We start from the raw sequence: 21,667 nt of genomic DNA on the forward strand, positions 1-21,667 counted from the left end.
TTTTTAAATTAGCATTGCCATTTTATTGTTTAACCTACCCTGCTTGATCTCCCTACTTTTGGTTAATATGGGAGTCAATTACAGCTTCATCTGTGCAGAATTAACTTTATAGAATATACACTAGGGATTTGTCTATCTCCTCTATTTAGATCTATGTCATAAAAAAATATGTAGTAGAGAACTGTGTGCAAGCACTGCATATGGTACAAGCTTTGCAGATTTATTGTAAAATCATTTTAAATCGGTTAAGCTCTTGCCAGAAGTTAATTAAATATGTTCCTTTGGTGGGGGGTGGGGGCCTCTGTGTGTGCGTGTGCGTGTGTCCGGGGGGCGGGGGGGGCCGTGTTTCACTAGGTGGCAGTGTCTGATTACATCTGGAAGGACCACGCCAGCCAGCCTGGTGTCTCCAGCTGTGACCTCCAGCACCAGGATGAAATCCCTGACGCTGCAGCCAGCTGGAAGGGTAGCACCACTGTTCACGTCTGTGTCTACACGGTTCACCTCAGCGGCTTCCGGGAGCTCTACCGGCACTTCCTCAGGCTACCTGATGGGGCTGTCATTGAGGTAGGTCCGAGCAGGCTCCTCGCTGCCAGATTTTGAAGGCAAAGGGGTGCATTTCAGAACTGGGTCACAGTCAAAAGAGGACAATAGGCCGTGCCTGACCCTGCCCGAAATACACACTGGAAGCTTCAATAGGAAGACCTCACTCCTAAATAGTAGTGTATAATCAATGAGTTAATGCTTTTGCAGTGCAAAGTGGCAATTTCAGATTGTTTATAGAGCCATTTAAAGGCAATTATGTAAGATATACATTGAAACTACACACATAGAGATTATTTATAAATATATATCACTTAGAACCACATAAGGTTATTCTGTACAGGAATTATAATATATATATAAATATACAGGGTAAGTGCTGTGGACATTTAATGGACAGCTATTACTGCAAGTATGGTCATTCACTTAGTTTGTACTCAGATACACAGAGCTAAAGCACAGTTAGATTACCTACTGGCATCTTGCATGTTTTAGATTGAATCTTGGATGTTGTCAGCATTTCAGCAGCTTGTGCACTAAAATTCAATACAGGATGTTATTAAAGAGACGTATCACCCATTACTTGTTTCATGGGCTGCATTTTGTTCATTGCTTTACCGTTTTTTTTCTAAGTGCTTTGAAGAAGAACATTTCCTTTTTGCCTTTGGTCTTGTGTTGAGAGACTCTTAAAAAAAGATTGTCATTTGAGAGAAAGTAGACTGAAAGGATATTACTTTACCTACCGAGATAAGGAGTGGGGGCATCATCACTAAGATCTTTTTACCAAAACTGTCACAAATGATGATGAAGCACAATGTTTTCAGCTGCACACTTCTAAGGTGAAGGTTCAAGTACATCTTTCCAGCATGAGGCAAACATTGCTTCTGCTCCTTTGGTTAATGTTTCAAGGCTGTTTTCTTCATTAAAGATTTTATTCTTAATGTCTTTGCCCTACTTGGCTTTTTAAAGAAAATTTAATTTAAAGGAAACTGTCCTCAAGGAATCCAAACATAGTTTTCTGCCCGGGGAACTTATGATTCACCAGGGTGAAGACACCAGAGTCTTCGAGCTGGCCAAAGAAAACAAGAGAAGGCATGTGGCCTACATGAACTAGAACTTAATTACTGGAACAAAGAAACTGGCAAATCCAGGTCCATGCCCAAGTCTCTTGAAGAAACTCCGACGTGAATAATTGCCTAGACTTTTGCTAAAACACCTTTTCCATGTTGGAGGCCAGCCAGGCAGCCCAACTCCTACTTTCTGCCTGTTAAAATTTAGCTCTTTGCAGAGTCGTGTTTCCCAATTAAGTTCTTCTCAGCTTTTCAGTGGTGAGGTTTCAATCAACTTCCATCAGGCTTTGGAAGGAGGGTCTTTGAACACCCGAGGCAATCTTAACCTAGTGCTCTGTTTCAGCTCATTAATCTGTTTTGTACTTCTGAGAGAGAAGAAATGCATTCTCATACAATGTAGTTTTGTCTTCCCAGGCGAGCTTTTGAGAAGCTTCCAGCATCCATAAAGTAAGAACTGCATAATGTGGATGGCTCAAGCCACTTCTCTGTAGTTTCCCACACCAGATCATAGCATAGCCTATCCCTAAAATCCATGACTGAGTCTTACCTCATTGTCTTGAAAGCTGCACATCTAATTGAGGAGATCAATGCGTGCTTTACAGTGTTTTTACTTGTAGATCTAAATACAATTACATGTAAGAAATGTGCTTAACTAATAATTGCAGTAAAGCCCGTATACAGATCTTACATTTAGCTGATAACAGATGTAATTATACATTTGTGTGTTTTATAGGTCAGGGCTTTCTACTTCAGTTCCAAATTAGGAATATTTAATGAATTTTAAAACTATACAGTGACAAGTGAGATGTTTGCTGCCATGGGGAAAAATACACCTGAGCTTTACCACTTGGCTGCTGTTGACACCTCTCAGGAACATTTTTTTTTCCCCCTTTACAGCAGCTAGACAAGCAGGGGTTCTTGAGTGGGGTTAGAAAATTGTTTTGGAGCTGAAGGGTACATTGCAAATCTCTGTATGGTTTTTAAGAATGTAGAAGATGAAAGGCACCTGGGTTTCTTGGAATAATCTTTTAAGTCTGCTCCCTCTATTGACAGCTTGTTGTGTATAAGCCTTTTCAGTTTGAGTATCTAGAGCTAGTTCTAAAGACTCAGGTAGTTTAGTTTACCTAACTCTAGTCTGTTTTAGGTATTTTGCTCCCAGTGACGCAATGGAAAGATTTTTCTGGATCCTTATAGTCTATTTGGTCAGAAAACTCCTCTTATTCTAAATTTAATCAGCTTCCATTGGATCACGCATTGGTGTAAATAAGATTTCTCTTTACCAGAAATTTACCTACATAATATAACTTCATAATCTTACCTGTTTTATGCCAGAATGGGTACAACACCTCACCAAAAGAAACAAGGTGGCTTCCTGTTTTGCTTTTCACTCCTCTCCTCACCTTTCCAGCACTGGTGAAGGAGGGAATGCTCTTCTTCCACAGTGGCAAGAGCAGAGAGTGTCATCTATTCTCTCTCCCTGTCATAGGAATGACAGCTGCCTTTCTTCTTTCCTCATGACCAGCAAGCCTCTTTCTCCTCGCCAGAGAGAGGATATTTATATGAAATGTTGTCTTGGGACTGTAGGAACACAACCTGTAAGAAAAGGGGTGATCTGTGGCAATTGTCATGAGTCCTACCATTGTATATGCATCTGCCTGGTCTGCAGCATCTACAGAGTAAGAAAACAATCAATTTTCACTTATTTTTTTCTTCTGGATGGGCTAGTGCTCTTGTACAACTGCAGAATGCAAGGAGTATTCAACAGCATCTAGGAAGTGGGGGTTACATGCACCTTCTTCCTGTGAAACAATCCTGCTTTTCATTACAGTAACATACCAAAGGTGAAAATGTAATTATTTCAGTGTAAATTTTCATTTGTTTGTTCACTTTTATTAAGAAACTCTGAAGGCATGTAACTCTGAAGATAGCCAAATGAAAAGGCTTTAAATTTCTGTAAGTTTCAGGAATCATACCTGAGAGAGCCATAACACTTATTCCTAAATACTGCAGTGGAACATCATGAATTCAGGCATTTGGGGACTAAGATCTATCCATCAGATATTTAATGCTTTGTGCCATTTACAGCATGATGGGTGCTGGTTTTGGTGGGTGTTCTTCAGAAATAGTATGTATAATAGGAGGAAATTAGCAATTTGGCAGAAAACAACACAGAAATGATAAAAACTTTGAAAAAGCATGTGCAAATATAGGCATTGTTCAGAGGCCACCACCAGCACAAGCAGTAGCTTCTTAACATTTAGCTAACTGAGGTGTGTGTGCAGGCTGGTGAGGTCTGGGGCAGTGCTTCTCTTGCCAAACGCACGAGCAAGAGAGCAGCACTGAAATCACCAGGCCAAATTCTACCTCAGATTCATGTGTTCAGCTCTTGGTGACTTTAACTTCAGATATGTTTCTGTATCTGCAGATATTCTTTGACAGGCATAAGAGGAATTTTGCATAATCTTGCTGGGAAGTCCTGGTATGCTTGTAAGAATTTCACTTCATATTTACAGCCCCATCCTACTCTTTTATATTTCAGTGAAAGCAAGATTTTTTCATAGCCCTAATTCAGCAAATCACTTCAGTGTGAACCTAATTTTACCCAAGGAGCCAAAACTCACTTTAATAATACTTACCTTTCTTTTCTTTTCTTTTTTTTTTCCAGTAAGCAAGGCCAGTTTTTAAGTGCTGTGTGTAGAAGTACACTAGCTAGGAATAAATGTCTCTCTAAACAATAGCTTCTTTAAAATACTTATTTCTTTAAGTGTGGTATTCCCATTAGAGGTCCAGCTTTCCTGGTATAACTAGAAATTTCACGTCTGGTATGAAAAGTAGTTTTATAGGTTTCATAGGGATGAGGTAAAACTAACTGTTTTAAAAGGAACATTAAGTACAAGGTGACATGTATAAATTGCCTTAGAAATGTTAAATAATAAGATTTTTTTTTAAATGTGCAGCATAAAAATTATAGAGGTTAAACTTGTAGGTGCAGTCTTTTTATCATAAGCATTGTAAAACTAAAGGAATTCACATGCAGTAAAAACCATTTTCCTTTTTACCTATAATATATTTCCCCTTTATAGTAATTCAATTTAAGTGTTGGCTAACCAAGGAATGACCTTCCCAAAATAAATCACTTTTCATGCTTTTCGGTATTCATTAATCTGATGTTATTGTAATATACAGGAAATGATTGAATTTTAACATTTTAAATGTATTTGAAATCCATGCACAGAAAAGTTAATGATAGTGGTACGTGTTTGCTGTCTACATGGTGATAACACCAACTGGGTGATTTTTATCTTGATTTTTGCTGACTGGAGTTGATTTCTTATTAAAAGGGCAAAGATAAGCTACTTTAACTCAACAAAAAATCAGTTTCTTATTATAGGCCTAGTAAACCTCAGCATTGTAGAGAAAGTTTTTGTATAGTATGATTTTATCTATCAAATAAGCCTTCACAAATGTCAAGGATTCATCCAATTTAAACTCACTGGATAAAAGAGATCTGTTTTCCCTAATTGCTTGAAAAGTACCTAGCAGTAATAGGATAAGACAGCGTAGGTGACTAGCCAATTACTTAGTTTAAGCTATTTACATCAATCCATATGCTATAAATTATGTCTAAACCCTCCTGCACTTCTGTAAAAGTGAATAAAATCATTTAAGTTTATTTTGAATACAAGATCAGATATGGTATGCTGAGTGACACTTAAAAAGAATGAAACAGTAACCATAGCTTATTTTCTGAAGCAATCTTGACACTAATGCTAAATTACAGCTTGGAAACATCTAGCATTTTTACCTTTATGAGAAAAGGCTTTTTACATATTTAACATAATTCTAGGGAAAATATACTGGAATTATGTATAAAGATATGTACACTGTAACCAAAGGGCATTTATATTCCCCAGTAGAATACTTACAACAATTTTATTGCCATTTGGTGTCATTTTCTAACAGATATAAAATACAGCCAGTAAACAAACTAGACTTTAGATTTAAGCTGACAGCTGTTCCTTCAGAAGCAATATTCAGATATTTAATCTTAAGAATACTGAATATTTTACAATTGTTTGAGCAAACTATACTTCTAGCATGTGAAGGACCGCATGCTTTTATATACAGTTCTTGGATCTGATAATGACACTAAAAAACAACCTTAGAATAATCTACACATTTGTTGCTCTCATATATTCCCTGGGCAAATCAACAAATTGCCTCATGTTTTATTCTTAATTCCACAAATTCTTTTTTTATACACAATGTTGCTATGAATATTGGGCCCTATTTTTTTCCCATGTGTGTATAAGCCATGCAGTTGACTCCAGCACAGTTTATGCCTATATGTGAGTGCAGCTTTTTCTGGCCCTAATTTCATTAAGGGAATAATTTGGCCACGTTTACTGCAAAAGCCCCACATGCTGTTTTCATAAAGAGTCTCACTTCAGTGGTCATTAGAGGTTTATGGAGGAGAGAAAGAGGGAGGATTGCTTCAGCTCAGTACCTGAGGCTGGTACACTACTTCATGACTTCATCCTCATCTCACCAGAGGGAACAGCACAGCTCTGGCTTTTCTGTAAGCTGGGTCAGCTGTAGGGAGTGGATGAGGACTTTTTGGCTGGGGCAGAGGCTGGGCAAAGGTAATTACTTGGTGTAAACTGACCCACTTTGGCTGGCTTCAGCAGCATCATGTCAGGTCAACCACAAACATGGCCAGTTTAAACCAACCATGAGCTGGTCTCCTGGAAATCCCTATAAAAGCAAGGATTAACAGCAAAGGTTTGTCCTACAGAAGAGTGATTAATGCATGCAGGTGTGTACATACTCCTGGGCTGAATAGGCTTTACCACATGCTGCCTGCCTAATTCTGAGGGTTAATCCTGTCCAATTGAAAACAAGTAATACTTTGCAACTGCATTCAGTGGGAGAATGATCTCTCTCAACATGCACTGAGGTTCAGTTGGGAATCATACATTTTACCAAGTCAGCTAAGGGATACTGCCATGGACATAGGCAATCGGATCAGTACAGCCTGCAAACTTACAGCCCTTTTGTTCAGTGTCATGGCAATAGAGCTGGTTTCACTGCAAATAAGAAGTAAACCAGGCTGTTTTAAGTTACTGTTACCAGTATATATTTCTCCTTTAATGTTATAATTCAATTAAAGATAATTAGTTTAAGAAATAAATTAGTTGTCCAGGCAGCGCTTTCCATCCCCCCGAAAAGATGAGAACAAGGAAAAGAGATTTCCTGGAGAAATCTTGTGCTTGTATGCTTTGTTCTTAAATTGATCCAGCTCATCTCACATGTAAACCCTGTCCTGAAATGGACACAGTCTGTTGCTCCTTGCCCTTGTGGAGGGTAAGCCAATCCATCTGCTGCAGATGAAGTGGATGAGCATAACGTGTCTCAGCTGAGCAGAAGTTATTTCTCCATATCTTCTGTTTCATGTTGTTTTCTCTGTCAAGCACAAGATTAGGTCTTTGTCTTTTTTTCAGTAAATTGTGGTATAGTTTTAAATGGAAGCCGTGTCTATTAATTGTTAATCTATTATCAACTGCAGTCAAGACTATGTTGCAACAGGATGGAAATGCAGGAGGCAGCCTTGCAGCATGTGGCCATTTCCCCCTGCCCTAGTGTTCTACAGATCTCAGGTTTTATATACTCTGTACCCCAGAAAGTCACAAAGTCATGTGGAAAAAGATTTATTTCCTTCAAGTGGCCATGTCCTGCTTATGTATGGTGGTGTCTGTGCTCTGATAGGAGAACTAGGAAAGGAATGAGACAGGTCCACTACTGGACCTTGTCAGCAGGACTCACTGGCTTTCAGATAACCGAAAAATTATGGAAATGCCAGAACTACAGCATTATAGCCTTGTTCTGTATATGAATATTCAATTTTAAATTATACTTGCTTCTTTTTTACTTGCAGAGAATGTAGGGTGAGGAGCAAGGGTTATCTACTTAATCAACACATACTCAAATACATGATGTTCATGGAAATTTTCATTTATTTTTGCTTGGAGTCCTGAAGAGTTAGAACTGTTTCTGTCAGTTGTTCGCAGAAGGAATGGAAGCAAGTTCAAGCACACCCATTCAGTCTGAGCCAGCGCTCAAGGGGAAAATGCTGCCATAGCACTCTAGTTGTACTGTATAACAAACAGCAGTGATGATAATTAAGGGGTACTTTAAAAATGTTATTTTGTATTAAAAAATACCTCTTTCAGTTTCAACCCACTTTAAACACCAAGATTTGCTGTATTTTCAGTGATTTTCATGATGATCTTATGCTGCAAGGGCAGGACCACTGATTGTTGCAGAAGGTATTTTGTACTTTTAAATGCTTATAATCCTTATTCACCTATCACACAGTTTTACCTGAATCAGCAGTAAGATCTCTGAAGTCAAAGGATAATTGCCAAAACAGCATTAACTTATTTTATCTGAATAAAAAAATAACCTTTGAAAAAGTACCTTGCAGCTACACAGATTGACAAAATGCATCAATTATATTTTTGCTCACTTTATAATTACACTGCAGTAAATGCACAGTGAACTTTACTACATGGTTGATTAACCATAAGGTTACTGCTATTAAGTAACTCTCAGAAACAACAACTTGGACTTTAATTTAAGAACATAACTCTGCACAACGTCTGATCAAGTTTAAAAATCCTACATATCTATACAAGCTTCAATTTAAAGTACACAAGTAAACGATAGCGTTAATTGTAGCAAAGGTTCCTATTGCTTCAGTCAGACATGCTGGGTATGTGAACGATCAGGTTTGAAAGAGCTCTTGGTATGCGTTAACCAGCACCAAAGGAAAGGCTTTTACAGTGAACTCTTAAATGTCCCCTATATCCTCTTTTCTTTTGCATGGAAACAAGTCTTACAAAGAGTAGAGGCGGGAGCTGGGGTTGTGTAGCCTGGAGAAAAGGAGGCTCAGGGATGATCTTACCACTCTTTACAACTGCTTGAAAGGAGGTTGTAGCCAGGTGGGGGTTGGTCTCTTCTGCCAGGTAACAAGCAACAGGACAAAAGGAAATGGATTGGATATTAGGAAAAATTTCTTGACAGCCTGAAAGGGTTTTCAAGGACTGGAACAGGCTGCCCAGAAAAGTGGTTGAGTCACCATCCCTGGAGGCATTTAAAGGGCATGTGGATGTGGCACTGGAGAACATGGTTTAGTGGTGGACTTGGCAGTATTAGGCTTATGGCTGCACCCAATGATCTTAAAGGTCTTTTCCAAATCTACCTAAATGATTCTATAAAATGAAATTAGTTTTCCAGCTTCTGGGGAATTAGGGTTGCAACTCCAGGTATACATTGGTGATACTTCCACAAATTTTTCTCAGATTATTGCAACTGGAAAAATATTTCTGTTTCTATTAGCTCACTGATGCTGTAGGCCTCCTTTATATCTCCTATAATGCAAAACTGTTGCTATGAAGTCCTGCCATGATGTTGTATCTCTTTTTGACCTGCTCTGATGATTGTTTATGCCATGAGAGAAACAGCTTTGGACAACCTAAAACTGGACTATCTCCTAGTTTGAAAGAATAAAACTAAAAAGAAAGTGGCAGCTGTTCTGTGTAAGTGGTATCTAGGTGAGAAGAAAGAATAGTCTGGTACAGAGAAACTTGCCTAGGCGGTAGGATACACAAGACCACTCCAATATTTAGTCTCAGCTTTTCATGTGAGGTGGGGAATATCGCTACGTTGCCTGTTTCCCTCTGTTCCTGAGGTAACAGCACTTGCTAGCTTCACAGTGTATCAAAACCAGAAATACAATAAAGATTGTAAGATGCTTCAACAGACAGATAATAAGAATACACAAAAAAATACAATAGAAATTAGAGGTTATTCCCTTACACATATCTGTGTTTGTAAAATTTATTATAGCTGTGCTAAACTAGATTGAGAATAGCAAAATTCTTTAAAACATTAGTGTATTACTGGATCAACCTGCTTTTTCATGCTAACATTTGAGTAACAGCAGCTAGAAAGAGCTGAGCTCAGTTACTTCTCAGCGTCTGAAATTTGATTTCTACTCAAATTCATCTGAGAAAAATTTCTCTTACATGGGCATTCCAAAACATGAAAACAATTGGAGTCAGGTCACTCTTGTGCAAAATGCCACCCACATGACACAAGCTGGGGATCTGACATGTGATGTGGTATCTGATGCAGTGCCTTGGCTTTATAACCAATTTCCAGTCCTATAACATCATCTCCTCCTCATGGCTATGATTCCTCTTTGAGTGTATATTCTTTATTCACTCAAATCTTCTCCATGTGTCAAGAACATCAGAAGAAGAAATTATGAAAAGCAATGGGCGTAAAAATCCCCATTTGACTGTTTTACTAAAGCATTTAGAGTGAGAAAAATTAGGGGAATTCACATTTCACATGTGTTTAAATTGTTAATCTCACTGCTCTATCTGTGTTAGTGAATACATTTACAGTAAGTTTTACTTTATAATATTTTGGCAGAACTGTTAGAAAAATTGTTATAAGCCCAGGAGTGGAACTGAACCATGAAAGCTAAACTGTAAGCTGCTGCAAAGCTGGGTTATTAGTATGACAGAATAAAATTTCACACTCATGAAAACTTCTAAGCTGTAATATTTTGAAAGCAAGAAGAGAGGGGTGGGGAAGGGTACTCAAAGTCATCTGTGTACCCTCTGATATTTCACTGAACGCTGCCATAATAATATGTTGGTTTTGTCTGTTCTGTTTTTCAGGCATTTGGTGATATTAGTGAGGAAAGTCTTTTGTGTAATGAAGTGAGCACAGACCAGGAGAGCATAAGGGAGAAGGACAGTGTGCTGCGTACATCTACATGTATCAAGCTGAGGGAGAGGAAAAAGAGTACAGCAAGGTGGCAAGGTATTATTTTCAGTTTTTGTGCCTGGCTGAAAAACAATCCTGATACCTAAATATAAAATGATAGGAGGGATAGAAAAAAGAAAATAATTTTAAAACACAGTTTCTTTTGGGAAGGCTAGGGTGCTATCAGGGAGAGCTGAAATTTCACAGCTGTGTTTTCCAATGTGTCTTCACCCCTGGGTAGTTGCAAAAGTCAGCTGTTGCAAAAGTCCTGAAGGCTGAAGTGCTGTCCTTTACCCAAACAGTCTCACACTTTCCATTCAGAATCTCAACACAGTAATGCAATCCAGAGCGATCTAACTTAGACAAGGACCAGCATTTAAAGTATGCTAGGGGCAGGCTTAAATCAGTTATTGTATATATATTTAGGTATGTTTCCGGACATATTGGTCTAAGTGCAAAAGTCCCAATCTCTCAGACATTTATTGTGTTTTCTACTGTGTAGTGAGAGCCACTGGCCCCCTCACAGTGCCTAGAGAAGTATATGCAGAGTGGAACATCTGTGTCAAGTTTTCAGTGAAGTTGCTCCTGACCAAAGGTAGTATCAGGGTCTTTGATGACAGAGCGCTACAGAACACGCTGGGTGTCCTTAGGCATCACTGTTATTGTGAGATATCAATTTCCTCTTGTTCTTTATCCAGGCTTGTTGTACCTGGCTGCACAAGATCTCTGCACTCAGCTGAGTCCTATCACTGTCAGTTTTCTAACGCCCTCTAAGAAGTAAATTTCAGTTAAAAGCACCTTATGTTACTTTTAAATTCACAGTAATCTTGTTTGGTAACAGAGGAACCTTGGAAAGTTCATATGAGCACAAAAGACACTTTTTTTGAGGAAAACTGGTAAATTTAGTGTATGGGCTCTTGCTCCTATATCCCTTTTGTTGGGGGAGGGAGGTCATACACTGTCATTGGTGTCTTTGCATCATCTCTTTCTATACATCCTTTTTTCTAGTCTTCAGGAAATCCCATTGTCTCTGACAAGAGCTAGTTCCTGCAGTAACACATGGTCCGTGGAGTTGTTTACATCGTGATCCACATCCATGGTATCGCTACTGCCTGATAGGATTTACGTTTCTGACGGCCACATCTCTGCCCATGCAGTGTTGTCCTGTGAATGCTCCCTTCGTAGCTCCTCTGTGGCTTCAACAAGTGTGCAGTGTGGTGAACTTACGGGATCAGATCACAGATTGGATCATGCAAACATAATTATTTCCTATGACTTTTTTTTCCCTTCCCAGCTGTGGGACATTCCTAGATTTCTCAGGTTTACTTGCTTCTGCTTTTTCAGCTTTGCTTGTACCTGTTAGCTGTGGTGGAGAAAATGTTGCTGATTTGTTTTTCAAGTTTCATGACTAAAACATTGACAGTGTTTTCAGTAATTGTTCAAAGCACAATGCTATTGTAATTGCAAGACTGTGAGAATGCCCAGAAGAGGAGCAATGATGGCTTCATCTACCAGTTCTGTAGCCAAGTCCCAACATGCTGCAAAATTTACAAGATCCGAGAGACCGTTTTTGCTGAGGTTTTCGTGGTGGCCATACCTGCTTCCCTGTGAGCTACAGAAGCTTAAAGCAACCTGGAGGTTATGTTTGTGCTTTCTTAGTAGTATTAAAGTTAGAACCAGGCAGTTCTCTTTATTTAGAACCAATCAGTGCCTATTCTATTTGGCTCCATACAGATGTATCAGAAACTGTCCATGTCCCAAAGGCAGGAACTATGAGAGATAACAGAGGAAGGTGGGAAGGGGAACACAGGCAAGAAAGCGAAATCATTCACTCAAGGCCATCAAAGTCAGAGGCAAAGAGAGAAATACAGGGCAGACTGTCAGCATCCTGATTCAGTCTTCCCTTTTGGTCCTGAAAATGAAGCTGGAAATGGGAAGAAATTTACCTTACTGCTATTTTGAATCATTTATGTAGAATTCTGTAATCAATTAACATAGCAATCAGTGACATTTTTCTAGCATGTTATGATTTTCTGTTGTCCCTTTGTTCACACTGGTATGGTAAAACTTTTTCAAATGCATTTGCCTTTGTAAGATCTTACCCAATATCTTGAGCACTGTTGATTAATAGTATTACTTTTATCTATAGTTCTCATCCACCTGAATAAATATTAAATGACCTTAGGTAGTAATCTAAAGGTTTAAATGTCACTCCTGAGCACAGTTTTAATTTGGGTGTGCATGGTTTGGTTTCCACTTCGTGTTGTTTTTTTTTCCAGTTTGTGTGCATGTGCATGTGTGTGATTATTTTATGACTTACACCCAGATAGAAGTGGTATTAAAAAGCTTCTGAATATCTACAGGAATTTATGTGATTTTTTTGGCTTTTATTGCATAAGATATTACTTGGATAACTTCTCTCTCTCATAACAGCCTTTTAATGTTTGCTTTGTCTGTTGACACTTTAAACTTTTCTGCATAACATTGGAAGAGAAACTAACTGAAGAGAAGCCACCCTGTAACCTATTGCAGTTTCTGAGTAACAGTACCAAGATGCTGTGGGCAGCATCTTACAATGTGCATCTCCTTGGCCTCAGTTTTGCCGTTCAACATGACTGACTATAATGGTAAAAATCCCTTTGGGCTATATTATACCCTGGGTTTCTCACCACTGAGTTAAGATATCTCAGTCTGGTTCTGTGAGATTTTGACTTCAGTGTTGGTAATACAGTGTTGGAATTTAGTCTGATTGGTAGGACTGACTTTATGTGTGGAACCATGGAACCACCATAGCTTGATTCTGATAGGACTGTGTTGATTTTTCTAACAAATGTGGATCTAGTACTGAAACTTTGTTCAGCATGAAGGACTTGACTGACTACTTTTGTTCCTCCAGTTATATTGGAATGTCTCCATTGACTTTCATTTGATCTAGGATGTACAGTTCTGTACATTACATATTTGTGAAAGCTGAATTTAAACTATGTTTAAATATTAGGTAAATTTACCTAAATTTTTTTTTAAATGTAGCATCTTACCTATTAATATTGATTACTTGCATCCTATGAGTTCCCATGTTTGTTGGTCAATATGCAGTGGGTGGTATTGGCTTTGAAATTGTTTTCTGAAGTGCTCTTATCAGCAGCATCATCCATAATGCTCAGTTATAGCTGGATAGTAATTGCCTGTCTACGCAGTGTTCCTTTGCAACAATTTTCTCCTGTGTAGCTATATATATGTAGTCATTACTGAAAAGTGTAAATAAAGAATCCTTTTAGTGGTGTAGTTTCCCTGGGTACCTACTGTGCTCTTATTATCTAAAACATACTCCCCATCTGTAGTTCTGTTCTATTAAAGGATAAAGACATAACTATGAATTAAAAATTAAAATGCTTGTTGTAGATTGGAGAGCAGGGTCTATTAGAATATATCTGGAGCTAGGCTCACAGTACAGTAGATAGATTACACTGAGCACCAGTTAAGCAAGGGGATGAAAAATGAGTGATTTTCATCATTTAGTTAAATATAGTGCTAAGTGGTATGTGCTAGCATTAAATGCAAATTACTTAGCACTTCACCAATCACAGCATGAGAGTATTCCATTGGAAACAGTATTTTCAGTGATGCTCAGTCCTCAGTTTTATTAAATAAATCCACTGTAATGCTTAAGGAAGCAGTTAGAAGATGTATTGCTATGATAATAAAAAGATTGAAAATGTAAAAGTAAAGAGAAGTAGTACCTCATTTTAATAAACGTGCTAAGAAATCCTCCCTCTCTCTTAACAACAAAACTCCAAAGTACTGGTAGATCTATAATTTCCTGTACTTTCTTTAGGTCTTCCTTTCTTACTAATGAATATGACCTTTCCTTTTTTTTTTCTTCTTTATAATGACATTTTTTTTCTCATAAATCTGCTGCCATGTCACCGAACATTTTGATGAGCTTTTCTGATTCCCTCTTATATCTCCTTGATAGGATATTATTATCCAGTAATCTAAAGATGGGGAGCCTGATCTTCAGCAAAGGTACTTCTTGGCTGCTCAAAGACAATGGAGATGTGAGAATTTACAGCACAAGAGGTTTTGACATTGAGGGCTACCTTTGTATCACGTAGCAACATTTTTTCCTCCATGGCAATGGGTGTTGGAAGACAATCAAATCTGTTGTCTGAAGACGTGGAAGATGTGAGAAGTCATAAACATTTCTGAGTCTCAAACCATTCCTAAGCCACTGCCTCCTCCTAAACAGGAGTCACTTGTCAGGAGCTACACAACAAAATTCTTGGAAATGACACATGCAGGAGATGGTCCAAAGTCTGAACAACAGATGCATCTTCACTATCCAGATCAAATGTTAGAAGGAGAGAAAATTACATTTCAGATATGAAAATTACAAGATCAATGAGCCTATGCATGAAGCTATTTTGAGACCTTCATTTTCCATGTAGTGTCATTCTTTGGGGAATTCAGTTTTGAGTTTCTCTTATGACTAAGTTTGAAAGCTGTTTTCTTTGTAAAGTGTATTGAGTTTGGCTGACATGGAGTTCATTTTCCCATGGCAGTCCTCACAGTGCTGTCCTTTTTATTGGCAGCTGGAAAGGTGCTGCTGCCATGCCAGTGTTATGGCCATTGCTGGGACACGCTCACATTCTCTCTCCAACATTCTCCCCCTCACCAGTAGGCTGGGGATGGGCAGCGAGATGGGAGGGGACACAGCCAAGACAGCTGACTAAAACAGACCAAAAGGGTATTCCATACCATATGGCACCTGCTCAGCACTAACAGCTAAGAGAAAGGAGGACAACAGGGTGGCATTCATTATTTATGACATTAGTGTTCCAGAGCAACTGCTGCAAGTACTGAAGCTCTGCTTCCTGAGAAGTGGCCAGACATTGCCTGCTGATGGGAATAAAATCTTTTGTTTCCCTTTGCTTCCAATTTATTGAACTACCTTTATCTTGACCCATGAGGGTTTTTTTTCCATCTTATTTTCTCCCCCCCATCCTGCTATGGAGCAGCTTGGTGGGCAACTGATGTCTAATCAAGGTCAACTCAGCAATAAAGAGAAACATATAGGAAGTGATGTAGTTAATCTGTTTTTACTACAAATGATGGGTGGAGGTGTTTTGAGTTTTCTTCTGGCCCTACATTTCTGGGGTTCTGTGGAAATTATGTGATCTTCCCAAAACAGGTACTCTTTCCACTTTTGCTTAATGTGTGCTTAACATTTTGGTGAAATCAATGTAGCGTTATACAGCAGAAGTCTTTCCATTAATAGTGTAGGATAATGATATTAGACCTGAAAGTAGTGTTTTGCAAAATATAGACCTATTTTAAAAAGTTTCCTTTGAAAAATAAAATGTATCATTTTTAAAAAATATGTGTTAAAAAACAAGGCATTTAAGCAATGCTTTCTTCTCTTCATGCAGTAGATTTTTCATTCTCATTTCCCTGTCTTTTTCTACTTAAATATACACTCCAAAATTGGCCTTTTTTTTTCTGTTTTACTAGAACTTTATTCAAAGTACTTCCTTAAACCTTAAAACAACAGACCTTTTTTTTTTTTTACCAATAGAACCTTTCCTTCTCAAAATATTTGAGGACAGTATAATTAATGTAGTTTTTGAAACATAGAATTTCATTTTTCATTTTCCTGGCTGGCACGTAATGGTTCTGATGCATCTTTCCTGGGTATGCCAATCCTGTCATATACACTAATAGGAAATAATGACACAAGGTTGACTTAACTAGACATAATAGGGCATATTTCTAAAACATTCTGTGTGGGAGATATATGCACAGATCTTGCTACTTGTTAATGAAATTGGAAAACTTCTTCATCTGCACTACGACATATTTATAATGGCCTCCTACTTCAAAGGCACAGAGTCCTTACATAATAAAATAATAAAAATGAAAAAAAAATAAAGGATTTTTTTCTCTTCTTATTTCAGATGAATTTTAGAAATTCACCATTCACAGTGAATTTGGAGCAGCAGACAGCTGTGATTGTGTCTAAAATCTGTGCAAGAATATGCATGTATGTGTGTGCTCATGTGTACAGAATGAGAGGAGGACAGATTTCAGTGGCAAGGGCTCTGTATTTTAAACCTTTCAAAAGTTTAGTCTGTTGTTGATGCTGTTGAAGTCTTTATTTTCTATCTTGGAATAAAAAATCACTGTTAAAAGGCTTTTGTCTTTTTTCCACAGATATTATCTGTGAATATATTAGAGAGTCTCTGAACTATCAGACAACATGCATTACTTTTTTCATAATATCTTTCAAGTTAGAGAGGAAAAAGGCTAAATTTTTTAATTGTCTCAACACATGATTTTTTTCATTAACAAGTGGTGGACAGGAATGGGTTGCAGCCCCCTATTCTCCTCTTCTCCCCCTTCTCCCCCCTGCTCTTTTTCAAGCACTGAAAATCTTACCATGTTACATTGGCCTACCAAGAACACTTAAATGCTGACTTTTCACTATGAACTAATGGCCTTATGCACATGTATCTACCTTATCAGGGATGCAACATTTTACCTGAGTCTGGGGCTGAATGTATAAGGTGAAGGCTCGTCTCTGCCCCTCTGACAGCCTGAGGGATTTTAGAAACGGTGTCAAAAGAGCCAATACAGGCATGGCTTGGTCCAAAAGAAAACAGTGAGCCCAGATTGAGAGACGTTGCATTCAGGTTACTAATTTCTAGCTTTCCTCTTCTATCCTTGCTATTGTTGTGGACACATGCTCTCCTTTGAGCACAGCTGTGCCACCTGAAGAGATCATCTACAGCTGCTTTTTCATGCAGGAGAAGCTCCCATGGGAGCTTTCCCTCACCCATTTCAGATTGAGCAGCAAATACCTTCTGCTCCAGCTGCTCAAGCTTCACGGGGCCACGTTTAGCCAAAGCAGGTGTGAGAGCATTCACACAAGCAACTCTACCAGCAGTTCTGAGTGCAGTCATCTCTGAGAGAAGGGTGGTGAGGACAGGTGGGAGTGATGCTGTCATTCCCTCATCCAACACAACTGTGACTGAAGCGGATTTCTGCCCCCTGTGAGTGTGTCTGGTTTAAAGGTTTGTTTGGAAATCCTGTGTTTCTTATTTGATTATGAATGTTGTGAGTGATAAGACAGACCTTGAGTTAGGAGTCCTTACAGACAGCCCACCAGCTGATGATGAAACATGGACTTTAATGCTCATTTTAGACTGAGATGAAAAAGAAAGCCGGAAGTGTGTGCATATTACATTACATAAAATGTAATTTATGAGCTTTTTTTATTATTATTCTCATTATCCTTTCAATTATATACTCTACTGCTGAGAAACTCAACCCGTGCTTAATTTACCACTCACGTACCTTGGGGTAAAAAATAGCACTAAAATGGGAGTTGCCAACCAGCTTCAGACTTAACAACACTGAAGAAGGAATGGAAGCCTCTGTATGTTCCCTGAACACAATGGACACCAGCCTTAAGAAGCAAATAGGATAGTAGTTTCCTCTAGTACCTGTGCCAGCTGCTCTGTGAAGCCATGCAAAATTCTGTGTGCTGGATAAGGAGTCGCATCCACCCTGCAGGCTGCAGACTTCCAAAGCCCACTCAACAGAGCCATATGCGGTCCCAGATTTTATGCTCCTGGGTAGGATGCAATACAAAGATGCTGCGATAGATACTGCTTTGGGTGAGGGACCCAGTCAGAGGAGTTCTCAAGGCTTCTGATCAGATGGGACATGAAGAGGAGAGAAAAGGGGCTTCATGCAAGGTCAGAGCTTTGTCAGCTAATACTGCAGTGTTTCTACCGGCTCTACAAGGTTCCAGAAAGGGGAGTGATTTGCCTGGGTAATTAGGTCAGGATTGTAGCAGTTTGGCTTCCTTTTATCCTTGTTATGTGGATAACTCAGATTTATTTTTTCTTCTCCATGGACTCAGCAGTACAATTTCAAAATTGACATGGTGCTTATCAGAAGTTAGTAATTGGATAGTGCAACCCATTTGTTTGATAAAGCTGAACTGTTCATTTTTGGTTTCTAAAAGCTAATAGGCATTGTTCCTTCTTTGACATTTGATTTTAATGGCTGTAATGTTGCTCCTGTCTCAACAGCTATATGTCTGGGTGTTTTCCTTGACTCCACGCTTCCTCTGCAGGAGACTGTTTTTAACACTTTAGCTTCTGGCAAATGTAGTAGTTTCCTCACTCCTCCATATGCTGCAATATCCCATAGAGTTGGCAAAGGCAAAGTGCTAGGATTCAGGGGTGAATTAAAGCTGAAAGCAGCGGCACAGGTTCTCCCAGGTCTGCATTGCTTTAGTTTATTCAGAAATAGTGTAATCATAAAAAAACCCCAACCCCCAAATCCTCTCCATTATAGTTTTGCACGAGCATCATCTTAGGAAAGATGGTTAGGTGAGGCAAAAGTTTGGTATAAAAAGGATGTGTAAAACTCCTCTGACTCATTTGCCACTGAAATGTGTTTTCTGAGGTACCACTTTTGTTACTATAGGACTGGGTTATTGCAGCTCCTTTTTCTCCGGCCTTTGAGGAAAATCAATTCATGAACTATGCAACACTGCTTCAAGGCTCTTTTTACGAGACTAGCCTAATCTACATATGGCATTGTGCCTACTTTACAGTCTTTTAATTGGCTACAAGCAGCTTACCATATTGATTGAAAAATTCTTCTTGTTACATTTAGAGCTATGGCTAATTATGATCTTTCTCTTCTCCTTGTCTTCTTGATTTGTAGTTCACATCTTCTCAGGAGCTCACTCTTCTCTTTCATCCTGGAGTCTCCTCTACTGGGTCTTATTCCCTCCCTGGTTTCATAAAACCTCATGGCTAAGCTGCTGGTGTTAGAAAGATACTGAATAAGATGAACCTGGAGCTCAATGGCAAATTCTGCTTTCTAAATAAATACTGGAAAGCTCTTGGTAGTATCATTACGTTATCTAAGATTGGTCGTTTAGAGAATATTTCAGTAGCAATATAGAAAATATAAACCAAAAAAAAATCAACCCTAAATATTTTGTGTATGTTTTATGAGGGCTAAAGAGAGGTTACAGAGAAAAGGTCAGTCGGTAAATAAAATGCGTATTTCCTTACAGTGAAATACAGTAGAATCCTTACTCAAAGGGCTGTTAAAAACAATTGTCACTCTTGATAACTGTAAATGTGTAGCAAAGTTAATTCATCCACTTATTGTTATGGAAGGAATACCAAAAGAAAATGCTATGATAAAGTATTATTTTCCAAATATCTGACTGTAATAATTTCTCCTAGATGATCATCCAATGATCCATGAACTAATAACTCCTGCAAAAAATAAAAAAGTGTTAAATATTGCAGGACATCCATCTTATTTTTAAGACTGTTGCATCAAATTGCTGTACAATCCTCACTGCTGATGTAATCAATGGGAAATCCGTCTAAGCAAGAAAAATGTGAAATGGCATGCCACACTGTCATGAGTAAAGCTGATTGAAAAAATTCCACTTGACACCATGTCACAAACTGGGGGCAGAAATTTTAGCATAATTCAGGAACTCAAAAGAGAGCTATTCCAAGACCTGGAAAATGTCATCACTCTCTTTGGAGTAAAATGTGTGAAATTTTTTTATTGTTGCATTCGTTAGTATCCATATTTCCTTCTTTTGTGCCTTAGTTTACACATTTAATTTAAATGAGAGAAAATGTGTTCTGGCTGAATGTCATATACATGTTGTATATAACAGAACTATGATTAACTGTGTGATTAATTACCAGTTGCAACTAAACAATTCAGATGGATAGTTTCATTAAGAAAACAACATGGGGTCATTATAAGGTTCTGGTCACTGCCCCAAGTCTTAGAAAAAAATATAGTTCTCTGAACCACCAATCTGAACTGGTGATAAAATATCCCAAGTAGGCTCACATTAAGCTGGATAATATGCAGGCTGCTTGATTTGTATTGAATATGTGTCTGGTGGCTGGAACCCACTGTAATGAACTAGCCCACAAATCACGGCTTAATGGGAATCTACTTATACATATTGCTTAATTAAAAGTTGTGAGCTTATTAACATGTGTCTTTGGCACTGAGCTTTGGGGATGTAATCTCTGTGCAAATAAGACTAGGTTGTAAAAGTTTTATAGATTGACAATGATATTAAATTCCATACCTTAATAACCCATCATTTTCTCAAAGTGTGGTTCCCATTCTGTATTTATTCAAAGCTGTGACAAATTGTTTGTTTGTAACCCTTTACTCCATAGGACTTTGTGTGCTTTCTTTATCTCAGAAATGGTATTCCTGATGTCTCTTCTACTTCTGTCCATTTTTTTTGGGTGTTGCTAGATTTCTGGCTGGCATACAAGCTCAGAGACTCTTTTTTTATTATAGAGGCACCCCATGGCACAACACTTTAGTTAGAATTGTGCCAGTGTTTCCATTATAAACCTCTGGTTTTATGGATTTATAACTTTACTGTAAAAATTTGCTTCAGGCTTAAACTTGGACTGGAAGTTCCAAGAGTGGGAGGGAACATTTTTTAACAATTAGAACAAAAATCTGCAGTATGTTGCTCTTGGTTACATGACTTTCTTCATTTCTGTATGGCTAGTTTCAGAAACCCTTCTGTCCAATTTTCTGTTCAATTATTTTTTTTTTTTTGGTCTGTATCACATTTATCTCAGCTAATTCCACTTCATGTTCATTACTGAATTGATATTACTTAAGGAAAAAAAAGGAATAAAGCAATCTCTTGAAATGCTTTAAAAACACAAACTCTTTCCCTATGGAAGTACTTATTTCAACGTATTTGGCACCTCCCCTTAGACACTTGGCAATCTGATTATGCTATATGGGGCAGAAGAAGGGAGAAAATTGGTAAATGGAGATGGATGAGCTTTCAGAGGCTGTTGCAAGATTCTAGTGGTTTTCATGTATATCACATATGCCATAGCTGTCCCTTCAGAAGAAAATCACACATTTTCACATTACACCCTCTGAATCACAGATCTGTGAAAGAGCAAAGCAAAGCTCTATTCTCATTAATTTTGCTGTCTTTCTCTTCAGGAACTCAGCTTGAGAAAAGGACTGTTAACTGTGGATATACCTCTTCCCCTTAATGCCTCATTCCCCATGCCCTCACCTCAATGTCCCACCAGAGAGCAGACAAGGTTTTCCCGAGCTGACCTGTTTCCCAAAGAAGGGTTAGGAACCATTTCAAACAGATGTGCTTCTTC

General features: G+C 38.4%; 1 protein-coding gene across 1 annotated transcript in view; it reads left to right on the forward strand.

Annotated features, from left to right (window-relative positions):
- Positions 1-21,434, forward strand: part of LOC104691452 — a 170,199-nt gene extending 148,765 nt beyond the window's left edge. Inside the window, exons 19-21 of the mRNA XM_039549741.1 lie at positions 355-564; positions 10,361-10,505; positions 14,425-21,434. Of these exons, the coding sequence (XP_039405675.1) occupies positions 355-564; positions 10,361-10,505; positions 14,425-14,447 (378 nt within the window). The 3' untranslated portion in view covers positions 14,448-21,434. The remainder of the gene's footprint in view (positions 1-354; positions 565-10,360; positions 10,506-14,424) is intronic.
- The last annotated feature ends 233 nt before the right edge of the window (positions 21,435-21,667 follow it).

This window comes from Corvus cornix, chromosome 2 (genome assembly GCF_000738735.6).
Source record: "Corvus cornix cornix isolate S_Up_H32 chromosome 2, ASM73873v5, whole genome shotgun sequence".
NCBI classification, from domain to species: domain Eukaryota; kingdom Metazoa; phylum Chordata; class Aves; order Passeriformes; family Corvidae; genus Corvus; species Corvus cornix.